Source organism: Watersipora subatra, chromosome 4 (genome assembly GCF_963576615.1).
Source record: "Watersipora subatra chromosome 4, tzWatSuba1.1, whole genome shotgun sequence".
In the NCBI taxonomy this organism is placed as follows: domain Eukaryota; kingdom Metazoa; phylum Bryozoa; class Gymnolaemata; order Cheilostomatida; family Watersiporidae; genus Watersipora; species Watersipora subatra.
Window position 1 is genome coordinate 9,498,810 of NC_088711.1, and position 14,444 is coordinate 9,513,253.

The window sequence follows — 14,444 nt, forward strand, 5'->3', positions numbered from 1 at the left end:
TTTTATCAGATGACACCTATTTGATTAATATTATTTAGTGATAATAACATAATACATTTTATTGCCAACACTCCATAAATGTCTATACAATTGGCTTATACAGGAAGGGGATTATCTAATAAGTTAGCTGCCTACTGACACAGCAATCCTAAAACGTAAGTCAAGATGACAGCGGGTATAAATAAGTTATGTGTGTAAATATAGACAATATCTTGACCTCATTTTGTACTCCGGTGAAAGAGATTAGCAGATGAACTGTTCTTGAAGCTGTGTACACAATGTAGAAAGATTGATTGACCAATCAGTCGACTAGCTGGAGGTGCATCCGGCTTGGGAATGACTCAAAATCGGTCTAGGTAACCATGTCACGCATTTGTTAAAGTATTCGTCAGCCTAGACAAGAGAATGGTGCAAAACACAAGTTAACACTCTCATATCAAACAGCTTTCATGGTTTTGCCGATGACTAGTAGAATAATACGGTAGTGAAAGAATACAAATATACAATAATTGTTCTAGTTGAAAGGTGGGTTAAAATAGCAGATCCATGAGTTCTGCACCTCAAGCAAACTCGTCTCCTGCAGGTAAGTTAATCAACTGGCATATAGAAGAGCGGAGCTGTGCTGATGTTGCTTAGACTATCGTAGATTAGCAACATTAGTAAACTATGAGTTGCATATCCATACACTCAGTGCATCAATTTTGCAGATGAAAGCACCAAGGAGCTTTATAAACCTTATAACTTCATAAACTTTTTCATATCTAAACATGATTGCTTGCAAGTTGTTAAACAAATGTGAATGAAAAAGAAAAAAATACGATTGAATTGCAAGCCGTACAGACTCAAAAACTTCTGCTTAACAATATTGAAAAATGTGATCCAAAGCCCCTGCTTGGAGGCAGCTCAGCAAATGAGCAGACGTTGACTTATACCCTGACTAATGTGAATTTTAATAGTCCCCAGCGGCAACAACATTCAATATTTAGTTTAAGTGAAATGTCAAAAAATGACAGACGGTTGGCTAGTTGGCAGTTACTAATGTTGCTGAACTCAAAACTACTGACTACAGCATTTCTACATGAAAAGAAAACTCTACAAAGAACACTTTTTCAACCTCGTGAACATTAATACTCAAATGCATTGATAACATTTTTACAATGAATATGGATGGGGCCATTCTAAAAATAACACCAGGCTTTGGCTAAAGGAACAAAGTCTATGCTACCTTAGCATTAACAGCATTAAACTTTTCTGATTTTGACCCTTTGTAACACAATTCACCCAGTAAAATCCATAGTTTGTCTCATTTTTCCTACTTTATTTGTGTGACAGACATTACCCACATGAATTAAGTTTTTCTATCAACTGGTTGTTTCTATTAATTAATTCAAATCTCCCCGTCCATCGTAGACTATCATCAGCAAGCCTCAAGATTGATGTGGGTTAAAATGGCTTTGATTTTTTAAAATGAGCAGAGAATTAGCAGTATTTCATGATTTGATTTACAAACTAGAACAATGAATATACTGACCATTCCATTGCTTCATCTAAACCAATGCCCTTTGTTGCTGAGGTCTTGAATATTTGGTACTTTCTATTTTTTATACTCGAAAGCCCGAGAGAATTGGCAACTTCTGCCGGGGTCATAGAACCCTCTATATCTTGTTTATTGGCTAGTACCACCAAGACAGCCCCTCCCAGTTCTTCCTCCTGCATGAACACAACACGCATACTGACCTAACAGCGGTGTAGTGAATGAAGTAACTAAACTAACCTACAACTTCTGGCTATCCCACAGTTGTACCAAAAGTATACGTATTTAAGTATAAAGAATGCTGATCATGATCTACATAAATAAACAATACTATCCAGACTTAAATCAAAAGTTACTTTATAATGTTTAATTCATTTTATAGCTGAAATCAGTGATAAATTCTTCGAACAATTACATGTAGCATCAAAATAGGTGCTTTATTTGAAACTACATGTATGTGATAAATAAATATTAGAACTAAAATTATACGAATATTGAAAGATAAATAAATAAATGAAGATCAGTAAAACATTTTTATTGTTACTTTATCGTAGAGATAAACGAACATAGGTGTAGGCAATAGGTATGTTCAGTAGTAGAGTGATAGAAATATGCAGTGTAACTTACACTAACCTAATCTACTCACTACAGTTTAAACTAGCTAAGTTATAGATTTTTAATATTTTTCAAATTAGATTACATTTCTTACTTTCAGAGACATATATGTAATGATTTGAGAACCTTTCAACATTGTATGTTAAGAATTATATATGTATTATATTATTATTTTATTATGTATGTTAAGAATTACTTCGCATGTCGAGACAAACATTTGCTAGAATTTTATATCGTAAGTCGAAAAAATGGTATACAGAGAAGGTCGTAAGTTGAGGTTTGCTTGTACACTTATTTGAGTACTACATCTTTAGCGATGCATCAGATAAAGTAATTAAAGATGTGGTTGCGTCAAATTGGAGTTGATCTTAAAAGAAAAAATTTTTTTTCTCTATCAGTTGGCAATAAATAGCAATAAAGCAACTTACCTCTAACATGCTCATTAACTCCTGTTGAGAAATGGCGATCCTGTCTCGGTCTCTGCTGTCTACTACGTAGATTATAGCATCGGTATTTGAGTAGTAGCACCTCCAGTATGGCCTGTGAACAAGAACAAAATAAATGGATACAAAGCAATAAAATGTCACCACCTTACGCAGCTTTCAAAAACTAAAGCCACGTAGCCATAGACATCTTAATAAATGTAACAATAAACCAAGAGTAGCAGAGATCAAATTATTCGGGAGAAGAGAATAAAGTATAATAGAACAATTACCTGATGCTAGTTTGTCCTCCAAGGTCCCAAACTTGAAACTTTAGGTTTTTGTAGGTCACTGTTTCTACATTGAAGCCGATTGCTAAAAAACAAATTCATACAAATAACTGACAAGTTCGCCGCAGCTATGCTGTAACAACTAACAACATAAAAAATACCAGATGTCACGAGGTCGATAAGGTGATCAAGGTCGATCTGTCGTTGGAATATCACTAAATTTATTTACGTATAGTATTTCCGCAAAATTTTAAGTAACTTGGGAAATAGAATTGATTCTTACTGCAGCACACTGCCTGCTTATAAACAAAAAAACTTCAAGAAAATTGGTGAATAAACATCAATTGCACAATCATGAGAAATTCATGATGAGTCATGCAGTGGCAATATACAAAGCATATTAAATAAACTACATGTACTGGTTTGCAGCAGTCACAGCAAACTGCTATATTATATCCATAAACAACACAAATCGCCAGCCACTCAATAAAATGATCAAAAACAAAGACAAAAGCGGGCATGTAGGCCTACATGCCTCAAACTGTACAGGTAAGCTCAGAATTTGTGATACCAAAAATGAGGCACTGCAGTTAAGAAATGATTGTAACTACTATGAATAACTCTCACAATGTTGAAAAAATGATATAGCCATCAGGACAACTTAAATAAAAACATGCATACCAGGTTGAAGATGATTTTAGATTTCATACAGAAAGAAACATGCGGGTTAATATGATCATTTAAGCTGGTTAAATAAGAAGATCTCTTTCATCTAATAAACTAGAACTTTTCTAACAAGATTAAGGTAAATACATGGGTGCATGGGAGCTGCTGATAAGAGTCAGCAGCAATTGCCAACTAGTATCCACAGTAACTTACTCAGTAAACAAGTCTGAATGTAGCCATTGAAAACAAGTTTAACATAAAACATTAATGCAGTGAATTTCATTGAACAAGAGGAAATAATGCGATTTAGATGAGTAAAAACAAACTTGAAATGTTTTACTAGGTGTATTCAACTGGCATTCCTTGTTTGCTAAATGCTAAGCATTAGGTTGCACTGTAGGATGCACCATTAATCTACCAGCTCACGGTCTAAAAATATTGCTAAGCTTCCTCAAGTTTTGCAGTTGCTTCTGTATTGAATTGAGTGCACTTGAAAGATTATCAATTTCTGTGACTTGAATGTCTCCAAAGTTAATTTCGTTTGGTTATTGATGTTTTACTTAACAACTACCAAGCTTCCACACGAGAAACCTGCCGAACAAGATATCTACCTAACAGGTACAAATTTATAAGTTCCTTGCATACACGTTAATATATGTTACAACTTACTTGGTATAGTTGTAACAACTTCTCCAACTTGAAGTCTGTATAATATGGTTGTTTTACCAGCCCCGTCCAAACCGAGAATTAATATCCTTCTCTCTTTCTGTCCAACCAATGCCGAGAAAATTCGAGAAAAAAATCCTCCTGCAAAGTTAAAAGCAACACACGTGTAATGACAAAATACAAATTATGTAAAACATCTACAACGTGTCGTAACATAAAGGCAACGTCATCTTTAAAAAATAATTTACATTACAATAAAGGAACGCTTTTTTGCATGTGCATGCAGTATGGCTTTTAACTACTTGACGACTAAAGCTTATCGTAATCAGGCAAAGTTGAACATTGTTTGTTGATTAGAACTTAATCATCAAAAATAATCTGTATAAAGTTGTACAGCCATATGCCATAGCATATCAGTTCTAGCATAGGCATTTCACATACAATTTTAACAGTGCCTTGTCGTGGAACGTGGTTCATTAAATCAGTGCTGCAAATATTGAATTTAAAAAGATCAAACAGTTAGTTGATGTGCAGTGTATTTTAAATAGATCATAGTACAACTCACCCATGATTCAGGATCTTAGTTTCAATGAAAATACTAAGGACGCGTCGGCATTCAACAGGAAGTTCCAACTGATAAAAATGCGACTCCGAATTATAAAAATCATTTTCGCAAATTGTACTAAATGTTTTTACACGCATTGCGTGTTTGTCACACACTTATATAGATCGATAAATACACACATAAATATATAGTTTATGCTTTAATCAGTTTTAGTATGCAGGTGAAATGCTGTCGTACGCTTTGAGGTGTTTATAAAATTAAGTTTTCAAGTGACGATAACTCCTGTAACAACATCGTTTCTATTTACTAACTTGTAGAGGTTGTCAGCTTGTGGAAACTTCAACCAGTTGAAACCTAAGTTGTAATGTTTTCATTTTTTAATCTGCTCTTACAACTAATCTACCTTTTTTATACACAAACTTGACAAAAAACTGGCAATATCATGTGGTATTTTTTTCACGCGTATGTACAGAAGTTTCAAACATGCAAAAATATTAGGCATACACATTGTACAAAATAAAATTACAAGTTATGCTCAGTGAGCCAGAACATCAATCACATAAGATTAATGCGCAACTTTATGTAAACCCATGTTTTATTGTCATCTGTAATGAGAGCCAAAAAAACTTGCAGCAAAGTTGAAGCGAATTTTTTTCCGCTTTTATAGAAATAAGAAAATATTTATTGCTTGCCTTGGAAATGATATCAGTCATCAGACAAAATAAAGTAATGGTATTCTAGAATGAAAAGAAAAAAAACTCTAGAGCGTAATACATTACAGTAAAAGTGTTGACACCTTAGTGAAAGTGCCTAATTGATAGGCATCAATCAACTTAAACATACCTTTAGGAAGCATCTAAAAATAATTATACGACAGTGCATGTTGGTTTTTAGTCTATAGCTTAGATTAATACAAAACTAATAAATTATCTGATGATAGTAAAATACATGAAACGGAGAGCAAAAATTGAATTACAAATTTAATACATCTTTGCTAAGATTTCAGTTCTTTCATATTTTTATGACAAACAGGTGTCAGCAACCATGAATGGCCAATCTCAAGTAAGCAATGAACCAGACATATGACTGGCATGTTTCGATAATGCAGAGTAGGCAATTGTTATCCCTTGATTCAGTTGATGCTGTGTGTTATGTGACATATAAACAGGACTGCGGCAACGTATATGTTTAAATAAAACATCCAAAATGCCTGGCTATTATATAGACAGTGATACAGGAGATAAATGACATTGTAGGGCGCCATATGCAGTGACTCAGCTCCTAAGAGCCTGAAGACGCTCTCGCATATCATTCATGTCTTCCTCTTCTTCATCTGACTCGGGAACATCTGGTGTTTGGGGTACAGGCAGTGAACCAGTGTGAACGGGAGGGGCCTTTCCTATTTGCCCTGCAAGTAGAAGACGCAACCGCTGAAAGTTTTGTGATCGAGCTGATGATTTAGTCTGTCTGATACCGTGCATAAAACATTCAGAGAAAACATAACACACCATAACCTACTAGTAATGAGATCAAAGAGTAACATAACCTACCAGTAGTGAGATCAAAGAGTAACATAACCTACTAGTAGTGAGATCAGAGAGTAACACAACCTACCAGCAGTGAGATCAGAGAGTAACATAACCTACCAGCAGTGAGATCAGAAAGTAACATAACCTACCAGCAGTGAGTTCAGAGAGCACCTTGTCAACTTCCTCCTGTACATCCTCATCTAATTCATCATCATCACCCAATGCATCCTCCAAGGTGTCCTCTACCATCTCCTCTATCACTCCTGCCTACAACAAATACACGGTCTGTTAGATTTTACGTTATTAATTCCTTAATGGCGTTGCCTATTCATTGAGCGAGTTCAGATGTTACAACATTCCAAAATATTGACATTACCTGAACATAACAATGCCGTCGTTATGATGAAATACGGGATAGGCAAAGATTAGGTTGAACTCTCACACTATAGTTGAGGAGAGATTACACTGTTAGTAAGAAGTTCACAAGTGTGAAATCTCCCGTAATGAGCTACCGTTTTAATTTGTTCTGGTTGGAATATAAGAAACTTTGTTTGTTTTAGTAGTTTGAAGTACTAGCAAAAACACGATAGACAACTCCATATGTCCAGTGATCCTAATTATTGTGAGGCTTGCTGAGGAGTGAAGAGCCAGCCCAACCTTCATGAGTTAGACCAAACAGTCAATCAAGAACTACTTTCCAAACTGACACAAGACTGTAGTTTGTTAATGCAATTCTGCCATGCTGGCTAATATTTCACATACAAACTATCCAACGACTATTTCTCCAAATGAGCAGTTGTGGCAAATCTTTCAACGCACTTACAGAGAAAGTTTTTCTACATAAACAAATCAAGCCAAGGCAGCAGCATAGATTGAGGGTTTTACAGTCCAAGAGAGTATAGTACAGCAGCAAAGAACTTGTGCTCCATATATAGAGCTGAACAATCCATTTGTATACAAGAAAATCTTTTACTCTTTACTGTGAAAGTACACAAAGTATCGAAACGGTTTTACCTAATATTTTACAATTAGACCCATACAGAACCAGCTAACAGTCCATTGAAAGCATTTGTTAAAAAGAGGCTTGAACCCATCACACCTCCATTCAAAGCTATAGGCTATACCAACCGCACACTTTGTCACCAAACATCTCCATATGTATTCAATTACTTGTACTTAGCTAGCGTCATTCTGAACAGCATTTGAAGTATTCAAGTGTTTACATCTAGCTGATACGCCACTGACAAACAACTTAAATTACTTCCTTACTACTATTAAGTTCGAGTTGACCAAGGCTGTCATATAGATATAGCTAATATCCATAAAATAGAGTGAATTAAGGGTAAACAGGAGTACCTTCATCATTTCTTGAGATAACTCTCTCATGGTTGCTCCGATGTCCTGCACATTCAATAACTGTTGCATAGACTGCATAACTTCTGTACTAGACTCTAAGGCTCCCGAAATACGCAAAACCGCTGGCAGGCATGAAAATAAAAAGAAATCAACGTAATAAAGTCACAAATTAACGTAATTAACAAAAAATGTCAGCAAAACTGTTGCACTTGTTTGAAAGATTCCGCTACAAATTGAAGTATTGTGATAGACATATATACTAATTGAACCAAACCAACTCAAAAATACTATGATAGAGTAAGAGCGACAATTTACCAATCTGTACACCCCTTTTCAATCATACCAAAATTGCTCAAATTACTGCAACAGTTCTTCAATTAAATGAGAGATATTCGATGACAACCATTTCTTAGCAATAATGTTCTCATTCGTCAACTTGGTATAAACAACAAGGTAAAAATAGATATAATTTGTGTGCAAGCCGAAAAAACAACCAAACGCTTACAGTAAAATTAAATGCACGAGATAATAGTATTGATATGTATATTCATACCCAAGTGCTTACCCAATTGATTTTTCATTTGCATTTGAACACTGTTCATATGGGCTTTAGCAGCAAAAAGCTTGCCCTGTGCCTTTCTGGAATTTACCACTTCTTTGGCCAAAACCTTACATACATCAGTTTGTCCTTTCTTAGCTGCATCTTTTAATGATCGTGTCACCTTCTGTTCTTCACGTTTTATAGCTAAAACGAAACACAAAAATTATCAGGCTTGCTATTTATTTATGCGCACCCTAACAATAACAATGATGAGCTAACCCTCAATTACATTAAATATTAATGTGTTACGACGCACTGTTGATATTTCTGTCTAATTTATAGCTCTCTTTTCGAATAGCTGATGTCCACTTTTGAACCTAAAACAGCGAATACAAGCAAATTAGGTTAAATATATTAGAATAACATAAGACATGGTTTCAGAAAACGGTCCTGATCTTCTTTGGCTCTCTCGCCAATTTGATCATGGACTGAAACTTTGCCTAACTTTACTACAGTAAGTGTTTTCAAGTTGGCTGCAATGCACTCATCATTTAGATGTAAAACTTACTTGAAACTTTAAATAGTCTGTACAAAATAAAACGTCTGAAAATTGTAATATGTCAATTTGTAAATACCAAAATTGTTGGAATATTCACACACTGCGTATATGTAAGATCTTTGGACTTACAGATTCCTTGGGATCTGGCGCTTTTGTTTTTCCAAATAGTCCCATCTTGAACGATAAGCGAACCTCCTTAATGGTATATTTTAGGCAAAGATCATCTTACAGTTAAATGAATATTCTGGTTTCCGCTTTCGATAGCGACTACATAAACCATAAAATCATCTCCATAGGTTTGGAAGAGCCCGAGTTCTGGAAAACAGGACGTGTACGAGAGCTAAGATGATAATTCATGAGCAGAAAACTCTTATAAAGACTAATTCTTTGAGTCTAGTGTTAGATGTTGTCTTGATAGGTGAAATCGTTGAAGGGGCGTTCAAGACATTACAACTAACATAAAAGCAAGAATAATTAATGGCCATTAATGGTAATGAATCTTTTATGATGATGAAAGATATGTTTAAAATCACAGTGAGAAAACCAAAAATTTTATAAATACGCTGTGCTAATGCATAAAGCAATGCAGGTTTTGTGTTACAATACCAAAATAAATTTTTTGGCAAATTGCTTTAATGGATGTAATGGATCAACAGAAGTCGCAATAAAAATGGCTAATCTTTTTAGCTCTAAAATGCCTAAGATAAGAATTACAGTTCCATATACAAAAAAATATACATGCAATACAAAAATTAGTAGTGCTTCATTCACCAGTCTAGTTCTCTAAAACACTCTTACCTACTCCATTGAGAAATACTTTTGTAGAAAAGATTTATTTTTTATTGAAAGTTTTATATATGTGTTGTTTGCATATCTAATATTCAACATAGTGATCACACAGCCCAAAATGCTTGAGAATGTGCCTAAATGTAGGCAATGATATACAGCCCCCATGGGGGCTGTATATCATTGATATAGGTAACCGAAATTTCACAAAACAGCATATTTTAAGGCCAATTCAAGTGCTCTAAGTAGCAAAATCTGTTGTTTTGTATATCATTGATATAGGTATATTGTATATCATTGATATAGGTAACCGAAATTTCACAAAACAGCATATTTTAAGGCCAATTCAAGTGCTCTAAGTAGCAAAATCTGTTGTTTGAGTTCACTTCTAGGTATGGAGATCTGTGCAATTGGTTTGGTAGCAACTCATATTGGACCCGTAAGTTAAACTTGCCAATTACCAATCAATAGAAACTAATGGATTGCCATGAGGAAATGGTTGGTTACATTTTTAGCTCTCACTCGATAAATTAGAAGTTTTGAACTAAGGTATGACATTTCTGGTTGAACTTTCACCATGTTTCTAATGCCTTGAATTAGCGCCTTGTGCATGAACATGAATTCAATCAACTCTAATAAGAGATCATTCACTTTTGCAAACACGAGTTTTTAGAAACTTCAAAAAAACAAAGGAAAGGTAAACGAATCCTGTCCTCATTTCCCACCGAATTTAATCTGAACAGAATTCATGATTTTACAACACCAATGGTATATTACAATTTTTTTGGTTAGTTTTTCTGGTAATGTTTAATAAATTTCATGAAAACTTGTACAAATGTGCTATAATAGCTATTTACAAAAGCAGTGAAAAATAACATCGTCTCTTGTATTCAAAGACAGTTATTTATACACTCCTTGAGCCAGTTCTTGGTAGACAGTCGTGAAAGAACCAACATTTTTGCTTGCAACCTAAAGCAAAAATGCCTCATAGATATGCAAGAAATCCTATTTTAATTTGATTTAACATAAATTGTATGTACAACTCGGACTGCGTCCTACCATGTCATGTAATTGTGAGCAACAGCGCCTTATTGTTCTTTACTACCCGTTTCCACTTGCTGCCAACTGACTAAGGTGTCTGACAACATTTATGATATGGAGTAATCTAACGATCTTTTCTCAATCACAACAAACAAAAGATGAATGCACACCTCGATCATAATTCCTTTTTGGTTGAGACATCTATTGCAGTTCAAGAACATGGAGATAAATCCTCCAGGCATTATATATATTATTACACTACTGTTGATCTGATGAGCGCCGCTTTGATATATACATAAAAATACATGAAAGCATTAAAGTAGAAGCCATATCACTTATCGCAAGGTATACAAATATACGAATATTGTCACATTTATGTGCTCCAAATGAATAGTGACTAGAAAATATATCATGCTCGTGTGCTTGGAAGATGTCAACATTGCATGACAACCATGCTATATAGCAATGGCTAGTTGACTATAGATAATTAGAAATGTAAAATAGCACCTCTGCTAAATACCTTCATACATAGACATAGATAAATATACTATTACAATATGAGTGTGCAATATATTGCACATTCACTAACTATGCTTGGAAAACTGTTGCTGTAGTAACAACAACTGTACAATAGAGTTTGGAGATGCGCCTAATTATGAAAATTGTGTTAATATCTATTCTTTTCTATATTGAACAATATAAAGTTTTCAAATCCGTTTAGTTGCTAGTGTTAGATCTGGATCCCAATGATGTCCTTTTATCTGGTAGAGCTGGCGGGACATCACCTTCCTGGTTACCAGGCTTTACCGGAGGCAAGGCTGGAGGAGGCTGCAAATGATAAATCAAACAATGCACTAGCACTGTGGGACCACCAAAGCATAACATCAATAATTTGGTGTGTTCTTAGCCTTCTAGTTAACCATGATTGCATTTAGTCAATTTCCTAACAGGCTGCCAAAGTTTTTAGTTCCCCACGGGAGACTATTTAAAAACGCTAAACATGGTCTTCATGTCAAGAAAATATGTTGAAAAAATTAGCTTTCATATAACTTTATGAAAAGCCAAACCCTTTTATAAACTTCAAGCTGTAAATATTTACTATAATAAGAGCGGCGCCCGTCTGAGGCCAAACTAAGAGGTGAAGTAAAAAGATCACCTTCATCAGGATTCAAACTCACCACTTTCACCTTTGTAGACCGACACTCTACTACCTGCGCCAATCAAACACTTTCCCATATGATGGAATAAATATGCACACAGTTATTACACCTGACGATCTCTCACTGCGCACCGGACTGTCAGGGTACTAGTGTACATAAAACTACTCAAATAGGTCAAAAAGACCCACCTACTCTAAAATTTCTGTTATTTGCAGCAGTTACAAACAGAACTCTTTACAAACCGTCCTCTAGCAAAAAGATACAGATCATTCTGTCTAAAGATAACTAACCTTTCCTTTATGCGAATGGTGTCGCATCTTCACACTATGAGGAGCAGCATACATGTTGTCTGCATTGCAATCTATCTGACTCTGTTTTCGAGGCAGTGGTGGGGGAGTTGAGCTGCTCTCCATCACGGCGTTAACTTGCGCAGACACAACTCGAAGCCGCTCTTTGTTGGTGCTGACTTGCTCTGAGGCCGAGGAAAGACCTGAGAGCCCTGAGAGACGACTATTCGCCTGCAGCGTCGAGCTTCGATCCGATGCATCATCAAAGCTATCCATTGTTGGTAGACTACCACTACTTTCCCATCTCACACTGTTGTACCCTACGTATACATGTAATTCTATGCCATCTGGGAAAATTCTCGATATGAAAAATCTACATAATACATGCCCAAGACTGGCAGGAACCCTTGACACAACTAGATGGCTACCTCATTTTTCCTTAAATTGCTGTAATTAGCTAAAGACCTGATACATTAATATACTGTCTACTTAAGGTTCTTGGAATCATTTGGTTTTGCAACAAATATCCTAGTGAAACTAGTGAACCGCTGCAACATATATTCTACGACTAGTGTACCATTGCAGCAGATATTCTAGCACAATGGGTGTACCACTGTACCAGACATCCTAGTATGTACAACTAGTGTACCACTACAGCAAATATTCTAGAACTAGTATACCGCTGCATAAGATATTCTAAAACAACTGGTGTGTACCATTGTGGCAGATACCCTAATACAATTGGTATACCGCATAGACATATTTACTATACTTAATATAGTTAATAGTATAGTTAATAGGTTTATGGTATACCATTAGCAGCAAATATTTAGAGTTATGAAAACAAAGGCACCACATGCTATGTTCAAGCCAGGAGGCAAGCCTATTCATTGTTAAATGCATGCTGTATCTTAGTAACTTCAATTTCCTACCACGGTTTGTTGACTGGATATAAGGCACACCTCCTTTGTCAAAAGAGGCTACCTAAATATTGACTTCTGATTAAAATAGTTCGGTGACCTAACACGACCCTCCTAGTCTATACTGTACTTAAAAGCCTTGGATAAGATGGAAGTAAGAAAGAGAATGGAGTAATCAAACAGAATCACACAATATACATAGTAAATTTCACTTATAAAAATAAACCAATAATTTTGGCTACAAAAATCACTCAGAAATGATCAGATAAGTGTTGCTACGCAACAAAATCATGTTCTTTTGATCTAACAACAATCAGATTACTAAGCAAAAAATATCATTGTGACCGTAGACCTCAATCAATGTACATATTACATTTTTCAAGATAAAGTGCTAGGGACAAGAATTTGCTAGCAATAGTAATGGCAGTACAATAGCCCATAACCAATACGATGTTGCACTCGTTTCCTGCACCAGAGCAAATATATATACATATATACTATCGATACAATAGCCCATAACCAATACAATATTACACTCATTTTCTGTACTCGAGCTAATTTATATATGCTATCAATACAATAACCCGTACCCACTAAAATATCACACCCAAGTCCTACACCAGAGCTGGTTTATCTATGTAAGGATGAGCACAAATTATACAATGTCAGAAAGATGATTAAAATCTTGCCAAGTTTATTAGATTTAGCCTATGGTGATTATAAGAGAGGGCTGGTGTATTGACCTCTCGGTGGAGGCACCATAGCTGCAACATTTGGTATTAGACTTAGCCTATGGTGATTATAAGAGAGGGCTGGTGTATTGACATCTCGGTGGAGGCACCATAGCCGCAACATTTGGTATTAGACTTAGCCTTATGGTGATTATAAGAGAGGGCTGGTGTATTTACCTCTAAGTGGAGGCAACATAGCTGCAAAACTTGGCCAGTCTGTAGATCTAGGCAAAATTATATAAATTTTTGACCCTACCTTCTTCCTGACTCCTTATTTTCAATCTTTGACTACTAAAGAATAATAGAACATTTGGATTCATTTTTATTTAGGAACCTATGTTAACATTTAGTTTTATCCAGAATTCAACATATATCTTAGAGCGGCATTAAAATTTAAAAAAAAACAATTTCTGCTGATTTTTTTCCGGGCTTCATATTTTCCTTAAAGCTTGTACAAATTAGTTACATTAGCTATTTACAACAACGGTATAAGAACATTCAAGTAAAGGACAGCATTAAAATTTCAGTAAATATTGAAACACAAATAAATAAACGAATAACTTTAACACCTATTGAATTTATTAACCATCCTTCTGGAATTTATTAATACTTATGGTTATAGTGTAGCATAACCATATAAAAATAGTTTGCATAGTTTGACAAATCAAGTCATACAGATGGAAACTGTGTGAGTTACAAAGGCCATCATCAAATGATCAGCATAGAGACAGAGAAGGCTTGAATTAACTGGACATCAAAGTATTAATTTAAAAACT

The 14,444-nt window shown here is 35.1% G+C and overlaps 3 protein-coding genes across 3 annotated transcripts in view; all 3 read right to left on the reverse strand.

Moving 5' to 3' along the window:
* Positions 1-41: 41 nt before the first annotated feature.
* Positions 42-4,823, reverse strand: LOC137394747 (ADP-ribosylation factor-like protein 1). Its single transcript, XM_068081510.1, has 6 exons — positions 4,759-4,823; positions 4,197-4,334; positions 2,865-2,946; positions 2,578-2,689; positions 1,532-1,710; positions 42-393 (listed from the first exon to the last, which is right to left on the reverse strand). The coding sequence occupies exons 1-6, from the start codon at positions 4,760-4,762 to the stop codon at positions 366-368; spliced, it is 543 nt and encodes a 180-aa protein (XP_067937611.1). The 5' UTR covers positions 4,763-4,823; the 3' UTR covers positions 42-365.
* A 512-nt stretch (positions 4,824-5,335) lies between these two features.
* Positions 5,336-9,029, reverse strand: LOC137393241 (charged multivesicular body protein 3-like). The gene is made up of 6 exons (XM_068079698.1): positions 8,873-9,029; positions 8,501-8,561; positions 8,209-8,388; positions 7,644-7,765; positions 6,437-6,554; positions 5,336-6,166 (listed from the first exon to the last, which is right to left on the reverse strand). The coding sequence occupies exons 1-6, from the start codon at positions 8,915-8,917 to the stop codon at positions 6,033-6,035; spliced, it is 660 nt and encodes a 219-aa protein (XP_067935799.1). The 5' UTR covers positions 8,918-9,029; the 3' UTR covers positions 5,336-6,032.
* A 1,771-nt stretch (positions 9,030-10,800) lies between these two features.
* LOC137394967 (dedicator of cytokinesis protein 1-like) overlaps positions 10,801-14,444 on the reverse strand; it is a 54,547-nt gene continuing 50,903 nt past the window's right edge. The window contains exons 44-45 of the mRNA XM_068081744.1: positions 12,021-12,337; positions 10,801-11,398 (exon numbers count right to left, since the gene is read on the reverse strand). Of these exons, the coding sequence (XP_067937845.1) occupies positions 11,288-11,398; positions 12,021-12,337 (428 nt within the window). The 3' untranslated portion in view covers positions 10,801-11,287. The remainder of the gene's footprint in view (positions 11,399-12,020; positions 12,338-14,444) is intronic.